The sequence below is a fragment of the Grampus griseus genome, assembly GCF_964374135.1.
Source record: "Grampus griseus genome assembly, chromosome: 8".
Lineage (NCBI taxonomy): Eukaryota > Metazoa > Chordata > Mammalia > Artiodactyla > Delphinidae > Grampus > Grampus griseus.
Genome location: NC_139002.1, coordinates 79441757 through 79460596, shown reverse-complemented (window position 1 = coordinate 79460596; position 18840 = coordinate 79441757). Strand labels below are relative to the sequence as shown.

General features: G+C 36.7%; 1 protein-coding gene across 1 annotated transcript in view; it reads right to left on the bottom strand.

The window, feature by feature from the left end:
* The window catches only part of ANO3 (anoctamin 3), a gene marked incomplete at both ends in the record, with an annotated part of 413216 nt that overhangs the window by 69367 nt on the left and 325009 nt on the right, over positions 1-18840 (bottom strand). Inside the window, 3 exon segments of the mRNA XM_082660958.1 lie at positions 4781-4877; positions 12819-12953; positions 17363-17484. Coding sequence (XP_082517084.1) covers positions 4781-4877; positions 12819-12953; positions 17363-17484 — 354 coding nt within the window.

Genomic DNA, 18840 nt, shown 5'->3' with positions numbered 1-18840 from the left:
TTTAACTAAGTAAATTTAAATATCAGCTTTTCAGAAACACATCCACGAGACACGGTGAGGTATACATTCCATATTGATGTAATGTGAGATTACATACATGTAGTGGGAGATAAAGCTAGAATGGGAGTTAGGGAAGTCTTCAGAACTTGCCCTGAGGAGGAGTGTAAAAGTATAAAATCATTGTTTTACCCACTAAACTATTACATGTGGGGTGTATTATGACAGGGGAGACTGTGGAGATAAGAAAAGCACTTAGAAGCCTGCGGTTACAGCTTCCGATGATATGGGTTTTTTAGGGTGCCGATATAAGTTGCTGAATGGAAATGGAGGAGAGGGGGAAGGAAGAGTCAAGCACAGTGTGGATGGCTCAAGCTTAGATCGTGAGTGATCAGAAAAATCCCAAAGCAACGTAACAGACTTTTCTAAAAGCAAAAAAAAAACCTTGTCTGATCTACAAATGTATATTTGCAGTTAATTATTTTATTGGAAAAATAGCTTGCCTTTATGCGTAGGGAACCTCTGGACAAGCTTTTTATTCAACATTGTTGATGTAAATAGGGATGATATAAGAAGACAGAAGCAAACTATGCCTCAAACAAAGCTGTGCTTTAGCACAAATTCTCCACTTTTTTTTTTTTTTTTTTTGTGATACGCGGGCCTCTCACTGTTGTGGCCTCTCCTGTTGCGGAGCACAGGCTCCGGACGCGCAGGCTCAGCGGCCATGGCTTACGGGCCCAGCCGCTCCGCGGCATGTGGGATCTTCCCGGACCAGAGCACAAACTCGTGTCCCCCGCATCGGCAGGCGAACTCCCAACCACTGCGCCACCAGGGAAGCCCTCTCCACTATCTTTGACATGTGATTTCTCTTGCAGAGCTGAGCATGGCTGGAAATCAATAAATGTGGATATTGTTTAAGGAGATAAATTTCTTATTAGGTTGGAAGCTTAAACTCTATGTCTCCTCTACTGTAGTTGATAGATCTCTTTCTAAAATTGTTTCATGGGTTCAGAATAACTTAAGCCTCTGGAAACTGCCACTGGGCTAAGGTGAACAAGGTGCCTCTTGGGCAGATTCCACGCTGCGGGCCAGGAGATTACGGGGTGGGGGTGGGGCGGGGGGCGGAGGCAGGGTTTGGAATTTAGGCTGAAGTTCAGCCCTCTCTCAGTTCCTTAGTGCCTAATTCTTCGACACAGCAAAATCTGTGTAACTATCCATGTCCATTGGACCGGGGCAAAGGTACACCAAACATGGCAACTTCATTTTTTTTACCCCTCCCCCAACTCATTACTTATTTAGGGCAACAGCTTTTTAAATGTGGTCCTAGAAATCAGAATCACCTGAGGAGCCTCTTAACATGCCGATTTCTAAGCCTCGCCCTTGGCCAACTGATTCTGAATCTCAGGACGTGGGGCCCAGGAATCTGCTTTTTAACAAAAGTTCTAGGTGATTCTGATGTGTAATCTTATGCAGACTCATCCATGAAACTTCTTAAAGAAGAAAGATGATCTGTCCTAATTCTGTTGGAGCCCTAATATCAGTATACAGTCTGAAGTTCACTCTAGGTATTGGATAAATGTTTGTCGAACAAGTGAAAAAACCCCAGATACTAATAACTGTTATAAATAAGGCTAACTTCTAAGGTTGAGTCATTTTTAAAATCATATGTAAAAACAATGCAGGACCCTTGTACCTGATGATTTCACCTTAACTGAGAAATCCTAGCATAATGGAAATTGACAGTGTGGTGTCAGGTGCTTTGAAAAGAGTATACAAATATCACTGAATTAGTTAATTGAAAATATTTCTTAATTCCCATACTTTTAAGTATTAAAAATGAAAACAGTCACCAAAGAAAATGTTAATGTACTTAAATATAATTTTTATTATATGACAGGACCACATTTTCTCTGAAACACACCCTTGAAATTATTAAGGAAATTATTACATGCACACACATATTTCAGTAAAATATGACAGATTTAATTTCCTGTTACTTGTCACAAGTCGTGATTGATTCTATAAGGAATTGACCAGTTCCTAGATGATGTCGCTGGGTGATGGGATAGGCTAGATGATTCTAGATTGGTGGCCTTGTTTCTTTGCTAAAAATCTCTTCCCTTATTTCTGACACTGCCCATACAGTAACCTCTAGGTGTTTAAGTATGTAAACTGACTTTAAAAGAGAATGTTTATTTTCATTCAATGAAGGAAGAGTAATTCTGATTTTTAAGGTGTAAACCAAGAAGCTACATTTTACCTTAGCCAGAAGAACAAATACAAGACACATTAAAGATTTCTCCGTAGTGGGTTTTATTTCTTGTTTTGTTCCATAAGGCAATATTCTCCTTTGCAAGCTAACTTTTCCACCTACTTTATAATAGTTACCAAGTGAATTCTTTCTGAGTCATACCTGTCCCTATATATACTATTTCTACAGAGTAAAGGAAGGACGTAGATACTGTACAATGACAAAGGCCCCCTAGATTTAATGTTTCCTTGGACAGTTTCTTCACTTTATCACTCTGCCACATATGATTCTTAGCTTGAGTGTTCAGATAATGCCAGTGTGTTTTATTAGAACTGTCCAAGTAGAAGTAACATATGTATATATGGATTTGTTGGTGTCCCTAGGGCTGTTATATGTCTTTGAAATGCATGGACAAAGGGAAAAACACGCGTATTTACATCGAATGACTCTATACACTTGGTTTTTGCAAAAAGTGTTGAGAAAATCCTTCCCCAAACAAGACATCTTTGTGGAACATTTAAAAGAATTCAACACTGAGCACGTTTTAGAAATTAAATTATAAACAAAACAGATTTTTCCCATGCCATGCATTCAAAATAAATAATTCAGAAGCTAATTTTACTAAGTTTTGGTCTCCTAGTAGGATCCTGAGTGGCTTTTGATTTTACATCCACCCTTGTCAAAAGTTAATTGTATAGAGGCCTCTACTTCTGAACTAGATGGAGTAACAGAGATTGATTTTACCCCCATTCTGAAAACAACCAAAGAATGCACAAGTGTATAAAGCAACAGATTTCAAGATTGGATGTGAGGCAATGAAGGGCAGTGATCCCTAAGAGGCAGGAAACAAGTGAGGTGAGCATTATGATTGCCTCAGGTTACTACACTGAAAGTGTAGTCACCAGGGTGCAGAGAGCGACAACTCAGACAGTGAGCATTAATGTGAGGAGGCTACCTGAGGAAAGAGCCCCCTGAGAGGATTAGAGGAAACAGTTTCAGAAGCTCACAGAGTCAGGAATAGTGCCTGTTTCCACCAGCCAGACTGGAAATCCTCATTATCCACAGTGCACTGGGTAGAGTACACAGAAAGATCTTGTTTTCATTGTGGGAAAAATGAGTGCTAGAAAGAGCACTGCTGTGAGCCCATCTCACAAATCCTAAAAGCAAGACCCAAAAGAATCAAATTTTTTTCAAGTAACTAAACCACAATGAGATCTCTCTAAACATCTATTAGAATAGTTAGAATTAAAAAGAAAGACCACCCTGAGAATCAGTGACTATACAGAAAACTGGAATTCTCATACATTGCTGTTGGAAATGTAAAATGGTATAGACACTTTGGAAAACAGTTTGGAAGTTTCTTAGAAGGTTAAACATCTTTCTATCTCATAATCCAGCCATTTTGTTCTAGGTATTTGCCCAAGAGAAATAACACTACTTGCCTAAATGAAGATTTGTAGACATTTGTAGCATCTTTATTTAAAATGGTAACAACTTAAAACAACCCAAAAGATCATTAACAGATGATGGATAAACAAATTTTTATATAACCATATAATGAAATACTACTCAGCAATAAAGAAAGATGATTGACTGATAAATGTTATGACATGGATGAATCTCAAAATAATTATGTTGGGTGAAATAAATCAGAAAAAAATCACACACTGTATGATTCCATTTACGTAACAGTCTGGAAAATACAAACTTATCTATAATGATAGGAAACAGTTTGTTGCCTGAGCACAGGAGTGGAATTTGGGAGAGATGGGAGGCAGAGATTACAAGAGGTTGTGAGGAAACTTTTGGAGGTGATGAATATGTTCATTATCTTGATCGTGGTGATGTTTTCACAGGAGCATATATATAACCAAAATGTATTCATTTGTATACTTCAAATATGTACATTTTATTATCTGTTAATTGTACTTTAATAAAACCACTTTACAAATGAATAATAGTAATTGTAAAATTCAAGTACACATTTCTCAAACTTGTATGCACCTTGAAATCACCTGGGAGGTTTTAAGTTATGCTGATGCCTAGGTTCTAAATCCAAAGATTCTAATTTAACTGCTCTGGGATGTGGCTTGGGCTTCAGGAGTTTAAAACCCCCTTCAGGTGATTCTAATAGGCAGCAATTTGAGAGCTTTTGGTATATTTCATTTTCTCTGTAAAATCAGAAGTAATTTAACTTCAGGAGTCTTCATGGAAGATAAAAATTTTATCACTACCCATGGAAATAATCATCTTCCCCCAAAAAAGAATCTAGATGTCATTCCAAGTGGACGTTTTAGGTCTATGATGGCAATAAACACTTATAAAAACAAAGGAAGACAAAGATATTCTAATAAAATATACTCTTTCTGTAATTGCCAGAGTGATGTTTTACTCAGTTGTCAATGATATTTATTGTTGAAACACTTGGGAACATTTAACTTTGGTGAAAAGCAGTTTGCTGGAGGACTTTTTACTACCTGCCTCCTAGAAAAAGTAGAGGACAGAGAGAGGAACGTGAGGGTCCACACTCACCTTGGCATAAATGCAGCTTTCATTGAGTCTCTGCAGTGAGCAGTTCTTGTCACAGAGAGGGCACATGAAGACTTCAGTGGCCTTGCAAATTTCTTGGCTTGAGAAATCAAAGAAGAAAAAGAAAGCATGAACCTCCATGTTTAGGAGGTACTCAGCCCCTATGGCCAACCCTGTGGGAAGCAGCAAGGCAGGGAGGAAAAGAAGAAATGGAAATAGTTGGGGCCGGGTGGCAGGTGGCGGGGGGGGTGGGTGGACAGGTGAGGAAGAACTTAAGACAGTGGCTCCAACTCAAATTTTTAGGATTTTTGTGATACAGAGTTGTTTGTTTGCTTCTTTGTTTTAGAAATCTCTGCCAAGATATTGTAATGATAATAGGCCACATTTTATACTCGGGAGGCACCTGTGGGGCTTTGTCACAAGGACACTTTTACACCTGATTTCATGGCATGCAGGATAATCTTGTGAGGAACAACCGAGGGTGTTTTAACCAAGCTCACAGGCTTGGACATGGCTGAGCTGGAGTCACATCTGACTGCTGATTTCTCAGGTCTAACGATCTTTCCCCTGGATCTCGTTGCTTTCCAATCACCAAAATGAACAGCATCCATAATTCACATAATTTCATAGCCCCCACTGCAGTCAATCAGTGCATTATGTTCATTGGAAATCTGAGGAAGTTTATCGCGACACACACTGTCACGATAACATGGCATAGATTTTATTTACTGAAATATATAATATTCTCTATTAGAATGTAACTTCATAATATTTGTCTCTTAAGTTCTATGCTATCTTTTAAAAATCTCAGCATACATTATAGATGACATTGTGACATGAATAGGGCATCGATAACAATTTCTCAAAAGCCTAACAGCCTGAGAGTTCACAGCAACCTGTTTTTAAGATGCTTTGTGCCTTTATCTGTCATACCTGACCTTTTCCCACTAGGTATACCATAAATAAATTGTCCAAGTAAATATGCTTTGGAAATATTGAAAGCAATATAAAGGCTTTCGAAAATATGCCTGGAAATGCAACTGTTATTAAAAGTTTAATTGGCAGTGTTGATAGCAAGATTCGCTGTTTTCAAAATGTTTTCAAAATGTATACACTCAACGCAAAAAATAATGCATGTGTATTTCAAATGCCTGATGTGTATAATCTCAAGCCAAACTGGAAATGACTAGTAAGTAATAATGCTGTACAGTAATACAATACTTTACAAAAAGCAAATGTGGGTCCATGTCCATTACGTTTAGTCCTCAATGCAGTCTCCTGCAATGGTAACTATCTCCAAACTGAGAGGAAATTGATGTTTAATTTAAGTGATTCACTCAAGGTCATACAGCTAACAAGAGGTAATTTAGGGAATTGAGTTTAGGTTTTCCTGATTCTAGGTCCAGTTCTCCATCACCTATAACTCATCTAAAGGACAGATAAGTTTATGTCATATTAAGAGGAACTTTCCTATCAAAAACTGCTATTAATAATAATGATGGTGTAACAGGTCTTGTATATACTATAATTCTCCCACTTTCACACACATCATCTTGCTAGTAATCATAATGTCTATGTGAAGTAGGAGGAAGCAGGTAAAACGTACATTTTAAAAACTCAAAAGAAAGAGACAATTATACCTCCTCTTAGTAGTACTACTAATTTGTATAAATAAGAATTAACGTTCCTCCTGAAGAAAATTTTTATTAAAATAGGCTTGCTATCACAATTAACTGTGTTTTGAGAATGACATAATGTGCCCTGCATTGAAATCTCATACTAAAATGGTATTAAGTTTGGTTAACACTATATTATCTTTCCCACCTTCCAAATGATCACACAAAAGCACAGATGTTTCAAAGCACTCAGTCTAGAATCCCAGCCATTAGACTAGCCTTATTTTTATTTCCGGAATCATCAAACTGATTTTCTATAAGTTGTCCAAAATACAACTTGATAGGTAACATAAAAAATATTAAACAATTTTGGTAATGTATTTTTTAGCCTAAAATATGGAATTTGAGATGAAATCACAAAGTTCTTTGACTTTACTCAACCACTAGATGGAGGGAGAGTGCCCAACTTGAGTGTTTCTTAATTTCTTTTGCAGAAACTCATAATATAAACCACTGCTTGAAGTGTGGCTTTCTTTTGTCTTATATCTGTTGTTAGATATACACATCAAGGGCTGATTGGAAGGAATGATAATTACAACCCATTTAAGATCTGGGACGAGGGAGCAATTTGTCCATTTGGGGATGGATGCCTGGACCTGCTCTAGGGTCTTGATGTTTCCTGTAATCCTGTTAACCTGACAAAGCACAGAATAAGATGCTTGGTGATGTCCATTTTGGGGAAATGTGGTAATATGAAAGTAGGTTTAAAGGAAGGCAGTATGGAAGCATGAGTAAAGCATGGATTTTACAATCAGATATAATCATCAGGGAAAAGCAAATCAAATCACAAGGTATTACCTCATACCTGGTGTGATTGTTATTATCAAACAAAACAAACAAAATAAAAGTAACAAGTATTGGCAAGGATGTGGAATATTTAGAACACTTGAATATCGCTGGTGGGACTATAAATTGGTACCGCCACTATGAAAAACAATACAGAGGTTCCTCAAAAACTTAAAAACATAACTACCATTTAATCCAGCAATCCCACCTCTGGGTATATATCTAAAGGAACAGAAATCAGAATCTCAAAGAGATATCTACACTCCCTTGTTCACTGCAACATTATTCACAATAGCCAAAATATGGAAATAACCCAAATGTCCATACACAGATGGATGGATAAAAAAATTCTGGAATTGACATACAACAGAATATTATGCAGCCTTAAGAAAAGAAGGAATTTCTGCCATATGCAACAATATGGATGAACCTGGAGGACATTATGTTAAGTGAAATAAGCCAGCACAGAAGAACAAATACTGCATAATTCCACTTATATTAGGTATCTTAAAAAAACACACTCATAGAAACAGAGTAGAATGGTGGTTCCTAGGGGGTAAGGGAGAGGGAAATGGAGAGTTGCTGTTCAATGGGTATAAAGTGTCAATTATGTAAGATGAGTAAGTTCTAGAGACGTGCTGTACAAACAACATCATGCCTGTAGTTAACAATACTGTAGTGCACTTAAAAATTTGTGAAGGGGGTAGACCTCATGTTAAGTGTTCTTACCACAATTTTAAAAAATCAGATATAGGTTTAAACTTACTAGATATTCCCCCCTAAGTCACCTACCTCTCTGAGCATCAATTTCTTCATCTCCAGTTGGAGATAATATGCAACTGGGATACTATGTAATGAATATTGATAATGTGCCTGGCACATCATAGGCACTTGATAAATGGAAGAAGACTTTATTGCTGAGGATGTTGTCAGGAGAGGATTTGACAGGCCCTTTAGGACGTAACAGCTTTTGAAAAGCTGGTCAGTACTGAGGACCAAATACAGAGTTCTCATGCCAAAGAGGCAAGAATGGACCGCAGAGTTGTTTCTGCCCTTTGTCCCAGACCTGAAACCCAAAGCCTGAGAAGCAGGGACCATATCTACCTGCTTGTTCATTTTTATATTGCTATGATACATGCTCTACAGGGCACAAAACTGACCACCTTTGATTGTATAAGACCAATGTGCATGTAAATATATACATGTACATATATATACAATAAATAATCTATAACATGATTTTCATGTAATTCTACAATTAACTGCAGAGCAGGTAAGAAATATGACATTAATTCACGTGAACATAGCTGGTAGAAACATAATACAACCCAATCTTCAGCTTTTCAACATTTTGTTACCTTGCAATAAACAAAAAAATAGCTTAAAACAAAACTAAAACAAAGCAACTCAAAATAAAAGCCCTATGTCCTCCACTCACTCGCCATGATAACACCTAAGACTTAACCATGTCTGACACCTTGAATGGAAAAATTCAGTCCCATGAAATTTTGAAAGTCAAGATATTCAGTGATGCTTATCTTAGTTTAGAATAGAAAGTCTGACAGGATCTTAATTACAGTGTGACAGAAGTAGCAGTAATATAATACCACAAAGCACAGAAGAAAAGAGTTTGCTAGAGCCTTTTAAAACACTCCTTGTGCTAAAGGTTAAAGAATACTTATCTCATACAAAAGGAGCCTAATTTACTTCATTGGCACGTAAATCAATAGGAACAGAAAATCTATTCCTTTCATTGCCTTTTGTTCATCTTCAGCTTTGTAAGCCTGGAGGAGGAAGTCTACACCACATGGGAAAACTTTGTGAATATGTTCTCCATGGAACCAATTTGAACAGTAGCTAACTGCTTAAAAATCATTTTCTGCTTTTGTCAATTCATTTTAAAAGACCATTTTTTTTTAAAACCCTAAAGACTATCAAAAAACTCTATAGCTAACACATGAATTCAGTAAAATTGCAGGATAAAAAAGTCAGTATACAAATATCAGTTGTGTTTCTATATACTAACAAAAAACTATCAAAAAGAGAAATTAAGAAAACAATACCATTTACAATGACATCAAAAAGAATAAAATATTTAGGATTAAATTTAGCCAAGGAGGTGAAAGGTCTATACATTGAAAACTATAAGACATTTGCAAAACAAATTGAAGAAGACACAAATAAATGCAAAGATATTCTATGCTCATGGATTAGAAAATTTCACACTTTGAAATGTCCATACTACCCCAAAAGATCTACAGATTAAATGCAATCTTTATCAGAATTTCAATGGTATTGTCACAGAAATAGAAAAACCTATCTTAACATTTTTATGAAACCACAAAAATCCCAAATAGCCAAAGCAATCTTGAGAAAGAACAAAGCTGAAGGCATCACACCCCATGATTTCAAACAATATTATAAAGCTATAGTAATCAAAAGAGTACATATTGGCATAAAAACAGGTACATAGATCAATGGAACAGAATAGAGAAACCATAAATAAGCCCATGTATATATGGTCAATTTTCGACAAAAAGCCAAGTATACTCAATGGGGAAAGGATAGTCTCTTCAATAAATGGTGGTGGGAAAACTGGATATCCACATGTAAAAGAATGAACCTATGTATCTTCCACCATACACAAAAATTAACCCAAAATAGATTAAAGATGTAAATTTAAAACCTGAAACTGTAAAACTATGAAATCAATCTTGGCAATGATTTTTAGGATTTGACACCAAAAGTAAAGGCAACAAAAGCAAAAATAATCAAGAGTGACTATATCAAACTACAAAGCTTCTGCACAGCGAAGGAAGTTATCAACAAAATTAAAAGGCAATCTACCAGGGGACTTCCCTGGTGGTCCAGTGGCTAAGACTCCGAGCTCCCAATGCAAGGGGCCCAGGTTCAATCCCTGGTCAGGGAACTAGATTCCACATGCCACAACTAAAAGTTCCCGTGTGCCGCAACTAAGACCCGGCACAGCCAAATAATAAATAAATAAATAAATATTTTTAAAAAGGGAATCTACCAAATGGGAGAAAATATTTGCAAATCATATATCTGATACAGGGTTAAAATCTAAAATATATAAAGAACTCATACAACTCAATAGCAAAAAAAAAAAAAAATCTGATTAAAAAATAGGCAGAGAGGGCTTCCCTGGTGGCGCGGTGGTTGGGGGTCCGCCTGCCGATGCAGGGGACGGGAGTTCGTGCCCCGGTCCGGGAGGGTCCCGCATGCCGCGGAGCGGCTGGGCCCGTGAGCCATGGCCGCTGAGCCTGTGCGTCCGGAGCCTGTGCTCCGCAACGGGAGAGGCCACAGCAGTGAGAGGCCCGCGTGCCACAAAAAAAAAAAAAAAAAATAGGCAGAGAAACTGAATAGACATTCTTTCAAAGAAGATACATAAATCAACAGGTACATAAAAAAGTGATCAACATCACTAATCACCAGGGAAATGTAAATCAAAACCACAATGATATATTACCTCATACCTGTTAGGGTGGCTATTATCCAAAAGACAAGAAATAGTAAATTCCCTGGCAGTTCAGTGGTTAGGACTCCACGCTTCCACTGCCAAAAACAACAACAACAAAAACCAAAAAACTCCAAGTGTTGGTGAGGATGTGAAGAAAAGTGAACCCTTGTGCACAGCTGATAGAAATGTAAGTTGGTACAGCTACTATGGGAAACAATATGGAAGTTCCTTAAAAAATTTAAAATAGAACCACCATATAATCCAGCAATTCCACTTCGGGGTATATATCCAAAGGAAATGAAAACAGGATCTTGAAGGGTATATGCACTCCCATGTTTTTGCACCATTACTCACAATAGCCAAGATAAGTAAACAACTTGTGTCCATCAGCAGAGGAACGGATAAAGAAAATTTGAGATACACACACACACACACACACACACACACACACACACGCACGCACACACAAAATAGAAGAGTATCCAGCCATGAGAAAGAAGGAAATCTTGCAACTTGTGACAACATGGGCTTTGAGGGTATTACACTAAGTGAGATAAGCCAGATAGAAAAGAAAAATACTGTATGGTATCACTTTATATGTGAACTCTTAAGAAAGAAAGAAAGAAAAAAAAAAGCCAAACTCATAGAGAATAGAGAAGTAGTAAAAATATATATATATATATATATATATATATATAGTATTTTTATTTTCAAGACACTAGAACTCCAAATTACAATCTCACTTCTCAGCTTCAGAGGTTACTGATTCAACATCATATAAAGAAATGCCTAAAGGGGGATGAATATTTCCAGTGGGCCCATGTTTGTCCAGGAAGATGCTGCCTTCCAGAGCGGTAGTGAGTTTGCAAAACTCTGAAATAAACTTGTCACTCAGTGAAATGCTTTTGAACAGTAGGTGTTTCTTTGTTTTCATGCTAATTACCATTTGGCCTTCAGGAAGAACAAGGGGATTCTGAGATACTAAATCAAGGAATTTGGTTATGGAATAGGGTTCAAACCTGGGACAATGAAAATATTTTGCTTTTAGGCAAAATTGTTATACAAATGCATGTGCACATATATATAGATAAAGAATTTTCAAGGAAATGCATTTTATGGTCCCATTAACTGTCATGATTACTACCCAGTAGCAAGGCCATGGTTAAAAGATGGACCAGAAGGGAAAAAAAGTACTGAGCTTTTTTTGAAGGAGGGGAAAAGTACTTTTTCATATTTTGAATTGCATCATACAAGGTTGAACTTGATGAAATCCTTGTGGTGTAGTAAATAGAACATGCTGTTAAGAGGATTCTTTAATTAATTCTTTAACTCATTTAATTCTTTAATGTGACTTTTACCTCTACTGAATAATAATGTTTTGTTCCTATATCCAAATCTTGAGTCATTTAAACTTTAACAGAAAAATCACCATTCTGATAAATGTTTGATGTTTCTCAAATCTTATTTTACTACCATTTTGATATCTTAAGTTGATGCTAAAATTTTTCATAAATCTATTCTCATAGAGAGTAAGAAGAAAGTAGAAAGTGATTTTATGTTCTCATGAGAGGAGACTACTTAGGGTAGGATTTATATGGTATGAATATTTTGTTTAGACATCTTTAACTATGTAAGGTTCCCTCATCTGCTAAAAGGAATACTCATCTCCAAAGGTGGTAATGAAAGTTGCATAAAATGAAACAATATATCTGGACAGTCTTTGTATATCTTAAGTGTTTAAAGAACTGTAGCTATTACAATTATTTGAATTAATGTATTGAGAAAGCATTCAAGACTACAAAATACTATGCAAATTTAAATTATATAGAACTGTCTATTGCATTGCTGAATTATTGATTATGTGGGATATACTAGAAAGAGACATTTGCCATAAAGAGAAACAGTCTTAGAATTTATCCAAGAGACTTTGCATATAAAAATATAGAAATGACTTTTTATAGTGCTTCTCCCCTGCAAAAACAAAAACAAGCAAATAAATTTAGTACCATAACTCACTTTTATAGTCAGCATTACTATAAAGCTTTCATCCAATCAGAAGAAAGGCCAAATTTTTTTAATAAGTCTGTTAATAGCTTACCTTACTTGACTTGCATTCATTGTTAATATTCCATAGAAGAAAACACACAAGCCAACAATAGCTGCAGGAATCAGCATTCCAGTATACCACCCCAGCCAAGCAAAGTATAGCCCAATCTTCTCACCAAAGTATAGCCTGCATGAGAAAGCAAATCCTTAGCTTAAGGCAACGTAAGTGACACTACAAATAGTGATGTCGCACCTAGTCAATTTCAGATGGACAATTGACTATACTGGCTCAGTTCCTCCTGCGCTCCATCTGGGGTGTCTTAATAGTCTTGCTCATTAATGAATCCAATAATGGTGATATTGTTTATCATTAAACATTGTCATTATAGGAGTCATTTTATTTTATTTGTTATCGGAGTATGTTTATTTCTTTCTTTTTATAAGCCAGGTCTTGCTTTTCTTCATCCTCCTAGTAGAATCCCTTTTTGTTTTCCTTACACAAAGCTGTGCTAAACCATATTGCTTTGGCGTAAATTAGAAAAACATCTCCCTCTAGGTAGCTGCTGAAAGCAGACTTGATTTCTGTCTCTATCTGCACCCTTGGCCCGACTCCCTTATGCCAGACACAATCTGCACAACCGTGTCACACATCTTCCTCAACAAAGTTCAATTCTGCTGTTCCTGGAGCACATGATTCCTTCCTTGGTTTATGCTGTTCCCTTACTTTGGAATATTACATTTCACCCTCTTCTCCTGTCTGGCTTGTACTTATCCTGTACTTTATATCACTTCTCCTGGGAAGCCTGCCCTGATTTCACTTCAAACCTGGGTTAGACGTCCCTGCTCTTGCTATCACATTCCCTTCACCCATGTTTCAGTGTCTTAAACTTGTAAAACTTTATGACAATTACCTGTCACTCCCCTATTCCTCTCCTTCCCCATCAGAATGCAAGCTGCTTGAAAGTGGACCTGTGTCCTGTTTCATTAGCACCCACCACAGGAAGTGTTTTATTGAAAGAAGTGAAGGGAATGAATGCATTTTATTTCCCTTCAGCTTATTAACATAATTTATATGGAAGTAGCAGATGAATAAGGCAGTTCTGATGACCACTCAGTTGTTCTTTCTTCACCGAATCTACTGCCAATAGTAACTGTCACAGTTTATACAGCTCTGGTAAAAAATAATAATTTCTGGAATTCTGTACTGGTGTTTGTCCCAGCACTAGTTTTAAAGATTGGTGTTTTACAGTTCATTTGGGAATACCTCTCTGTGCAAAAATTCTTGCTGGGAAGAAAATTCTCTTGTTATGTGTTTTTCCTTAACAAGACTTCTCTCTCTGAAAATCATTCTTTCTACTCCATTCTCTGTATTGTGCCAACTAAAATTTGTGCGTATTCTACCAAGCGTAGACATGGAGCTGTCCTCCACTGAGCACCATTTACCTAATTTTTTTGTTTTTTCATTTATTTCTCCTAGGAGACAGATCAGTAGTCTATTCATTTCTTATATACTGACAGTGTTCTACTCTGAGACGAAGCTTATAATATTAACAGTTATTCTAATATAGCCACTTGTTCCTTTAAACAAGTGTTCTTCTGTGGGGTGGAGTAGGGTTTTGGCACATATTACTAACATTTTTATAACGATGACTATAAAGGACTGCACAGACAGACCCCCTTATATGGAAAGCATTATACCAAGATTTTAAATCATACATTGTTGAAGGTTAAGAGGAGCAATAATGTTATTTGACAGGAGTATAATTACCTAAGTTACAGCAGATTTCAGATCTGTTTCATGAGAAGAAGCTAGTTCTAGGCAAAGAAGGCTAATGAAAATGTCCTTAACCTAGAACGTGGGAAGTCACAATCTTTTAGGATCTCTAGGTGTTCCTTAAATTTCTTTAAAACCATGACAGGGCAAGGAGGAACAGGGGGTTGCTATTGGTGTCACCCCATCACACTTCACCCACCGTCACTTTCTTTTCATGTTTTATATACTGGTGTCCTATGTGACATTTCATTTGATAATAGGATTCTACTGCTGAAATAACTTCTATCATAAAAAACTTCTATTATAAAAACAAATGTTAAGTTGACCTCTTTTAGAGAGAATCATTTCATTTAGTTTTTAAATTTAAATCCTTCCGGTGCCTATTGAGAAACATTGAAAAAAAACCACACAGCTATTTTGTTAAGCAGGTTTCGTAGTTGACCATTTTTTAAATGTATTCTTTCCAGATTCCAGTATTTCCCATGGAAAAATAGATTGAAATGAAGATAGGCGTTGGCTACTAAATGTTTGAGTCTATTCTTAAAATGAGAACAAAACACAAACACATGTTCAGGAATGGTTGTTTATAAAAAATAAAATGAATTGATAGTCCCTCACTTTTCATCCACTATTACTGAACTGCCTTTTTCAGCAGGAGAGAATACAGGCCTTGCCTGTGGGTGTCCATCATCTGTGACACAAGTATATTAAAAAAACTCTGATTCCAGGACACCCTCTTTCTCTCACTATGGACAGGAAGCCACACAATAAGAGGCTCACGTCCTCAAAATTGTATAGTCTTAAGAACAATGTAACTCCAAATAATTAAAAAGTCACAGATTTTAAGGCAATCTTCCTACTCATTGTAGAAAACTGGGTCTTGTACAAAATGCTATGTACAAGATTGTATAGTTTAATCTGAATGCCTCATCGCCATCTCAATTTTGTTAACAAGAAAGTTCCTAGAGAGCAGGCACCTGTTGAAATGCCATCTATACTCTTTTATGGCCTTCATCTTGGGTGGGTCCCTCATCACATCTCTCCCCTTAGCCACTTGAACACAAAATACATGATTTTCATAAGCAAAATTTCCCTTCTGAGTCAACACCCAGAGAATTGGTAATAGCAGCTGAATCACCCTATTTATTGAAAATAAAAGTTGCTTGGTGAAATTACCTGAGGCAGCAATAGCAATGTCTCCTATAGATAGGAGAACTGTTGACACTGAAATGCTTGCTTGAAAATCCCAACTTCACTTTAATTCCTATTAAATATGGTTTTGTGAATTAGTACATCTCACTGTATTCATGTAACTCTAAAACAATTATTCTTTAACCTGTATAAATAAGACTCTGATAATTTGCTGTGATTGAATTAGAATCAAAGCATCTTGATTTTGGATATACCCAAGTACTTAATGTTTGAGATAAAAATGGTTTGGTGTTGGATAGTATGCTTTGTACATCCATTCCACATTCTACCCTTTTCCTTCCTGCTATGTGCCCAGGAGGCTCACCTCTATGCATAGTATCACCTATGCTTCCTTCTTCTTGCTTCCTGATAGGCTCATTGGCCAACTGAAGGTACCAGCAGGAGATCACAAGGAGGGATAAGAGATGTGGGGTATTTTTATTACTCTGACTTTCTTCTTCTATGATTATAGCTTTTAACAATTTCTGCCAACTGCTCTCTCCCTTTGTCCCTTCAAGTCTAGGTCTGATAACAGCTTCCAGCTTTTGCCAGTCCCTGGAAGCTTCATTATCATCTGTTGGCTCCCTTGATTCTATTTATACTTCTGCATATTAAATTCTATTATTAAATTCTCTTCAAATACCCCTTCTATTCTATCAGTTCTATCAGTTTTCTGTTGGGAAAATGACTGATATAGTTATGAGTTATTCTTGATATTTATATTTCATAAACAACTCAAAATATCAACAAATATAACCTTATAATATGAATGCTCTTTTTTATTTTACTTTATAAATATTTCTAGTTATCTGGGGACTTAAGTCCTTTTTAATATATATTTCCTGATTTTTTAAAATAAGAACAAATTATTCTCCATCAAAATAAAATAAATCATGAATGTAACACTATTTCAAGACTAATTCAAGTTGAGAGCAGTTATTTACGAGGATATACCTCCTGGAATAGAATAGACACTCACTAAGTATTTGTTGAAGGATAAATACATGCATAGATGCTATGTTGGCCATTTTTCTCTTTGCTCTTAGATCCATTTTCTGCCTTTTCCTCTTTGGATTTGTTTTCATGGGAAAGTAGATTATATAGATTCACTTGTAAATTGCTGCTGGTAAGTTACACTGGGAGGTACTGGAAGTCTCAAAGGTGGAAGGAAGGGAGGAGCCCATATCTTTTCTCCTCTCCTGGCTGTCCTCAGGGCTGTCTCCAGAGCAGCCATAATTTGTTATGGCTCCATAATTCTCTGTGGCTCGACTCTCAACACTTCATTTTCCTGCAGGTAGTCCTACTCGTGGATGGCATAGCTCTTGCCCAACGGCTCAGGTAGTAAGCTCTGAAATATACTTCATTTCATTTTCCCTCCAGCTTTAAGGGTTGTTAGCAATTTTCTGCTGTTGTTAATCGCTGGTTGCCTCACATTTCTGTTTGATTTCTCAGCTTTCCCATCCCCTGTGCTACTGATTCCCTAAATTAAGTTCCTTTCATTGAAAAGACGTATAGTGGCTTCTTTTTTCTTAATCACCTCCTAACTAATACAGATAATTTGGTGGGTAAATAAAATAATAAGAAAAGGATAACAAAATAGCATAATATGTCTTCCGTTATCAATCCAGTACCTGATTAAATCCAGGGGCTGATGCTTGTACCACATTCCCCAGCGTGCCCAGCGCTCATATAATAGATGTCTGTTATTCTGAGGTCCATGGGTTTTGATGGGCTGGTTACTCTTGTAGGCTCCCTGAAACAAATAAAATAAGATGAATTGATATTTATTCTTTTAGTGAAATTTGAACTAATAGGAATTGTTTTTGCTTTTTTTCCTTAGGGAATAATTTAATAACTTACTGAAAGCTTCAGAAATTATAAACGTAAGCCCATCACTGAAGTGATGTAGTAAATGTATTTATATATCTATATTTCATTGAAAATACTCTGATAGTTCCTTAAAAATTCTTTCTTAAATCCCTTTTCTAAACCAATGAGATCCCTTTCACTTAAAGTAAGCTTTAGGTTTCATTGTTTGGAACCCAAGGTCTTGTAATAAACACAATATCTTCATCATCATTGAGAGAAATTGTTGTAATCTTTAGTTCAGCAATTGAGCATTATTCTGCTTTGAGAAGTGATCCAGTACCAGAAAATATTTATTTCATTTATAGAAGCTAAGGGAAAGAGTCAATGTTCATTCAGCAAATATAGACCCCCCCCGCAAAGAATCACTATGCTGTCCACGTGAAACTGACATAATATTGTAAACCAACTATATTTCAATAAAAAAAAATTTTAAGTATAAGAGGCCTGTCTCCAGTGTTATTCATGTTTTGAAATCTGTAAAATTTACTTCCGGTTAGATATTCCAAAAATGGAAGCATGTTTTCCAATTCTTTATATCCCCCTCAAAAATCTGTCATATGGGTTGCAATTTCAGAAACATAGAATATATATGCCTTTTAGAGGAACGTGTTCCCTGAAGGCTGAACTGCTCTGCTTTTATAATTAAAAAGAAAATGATAATAGATATAGTGACTTTATTTTCTGAATCAAAACTTAGGACACAGGATTTTACAAAGTCCCTCTGCTCACTCTAATATGTGATTCTACTTTTATGAAATGTTTGATGAAAATTTAAAACAAGTGGAATTATGCCTCAGTTACCTTACCTAAATGATGAGGATAAGAATAAGTATTAATGATACCAATACAGAGGGATCTGGTGAGGGCCCGTTTGGAGAATAGCTATAAAGTGCCAGCCACATAAGAAGTATAAAAATAATGTCAGTCGGGCTTCCCTGGTGGCGCAGTGGTTGAGAATCCGCCTGCCGATTCAGGGGACACGGGTTCGTGCCCCGGTTCGGGAGGATCCCACATGCCGCGGAGCGGCTGGGCCCGTGAGCCATGGCCGCTGAGCCTGTGCGTCCGGAGCCTGTGCTGCGCAACGGGAGAGGCCACAACAGTGAGAGGCCCGTGTACCGCAAAAAAAAAAAAAAAAAGTTAATTTTAGGTGTTTGCTATATTGTGGCCATTGAACAGCGCAAAACTATCATCTGAATGGTTCCAGACAACCAGGGCTCCGAGTTCCTATGAAGAAAGATGG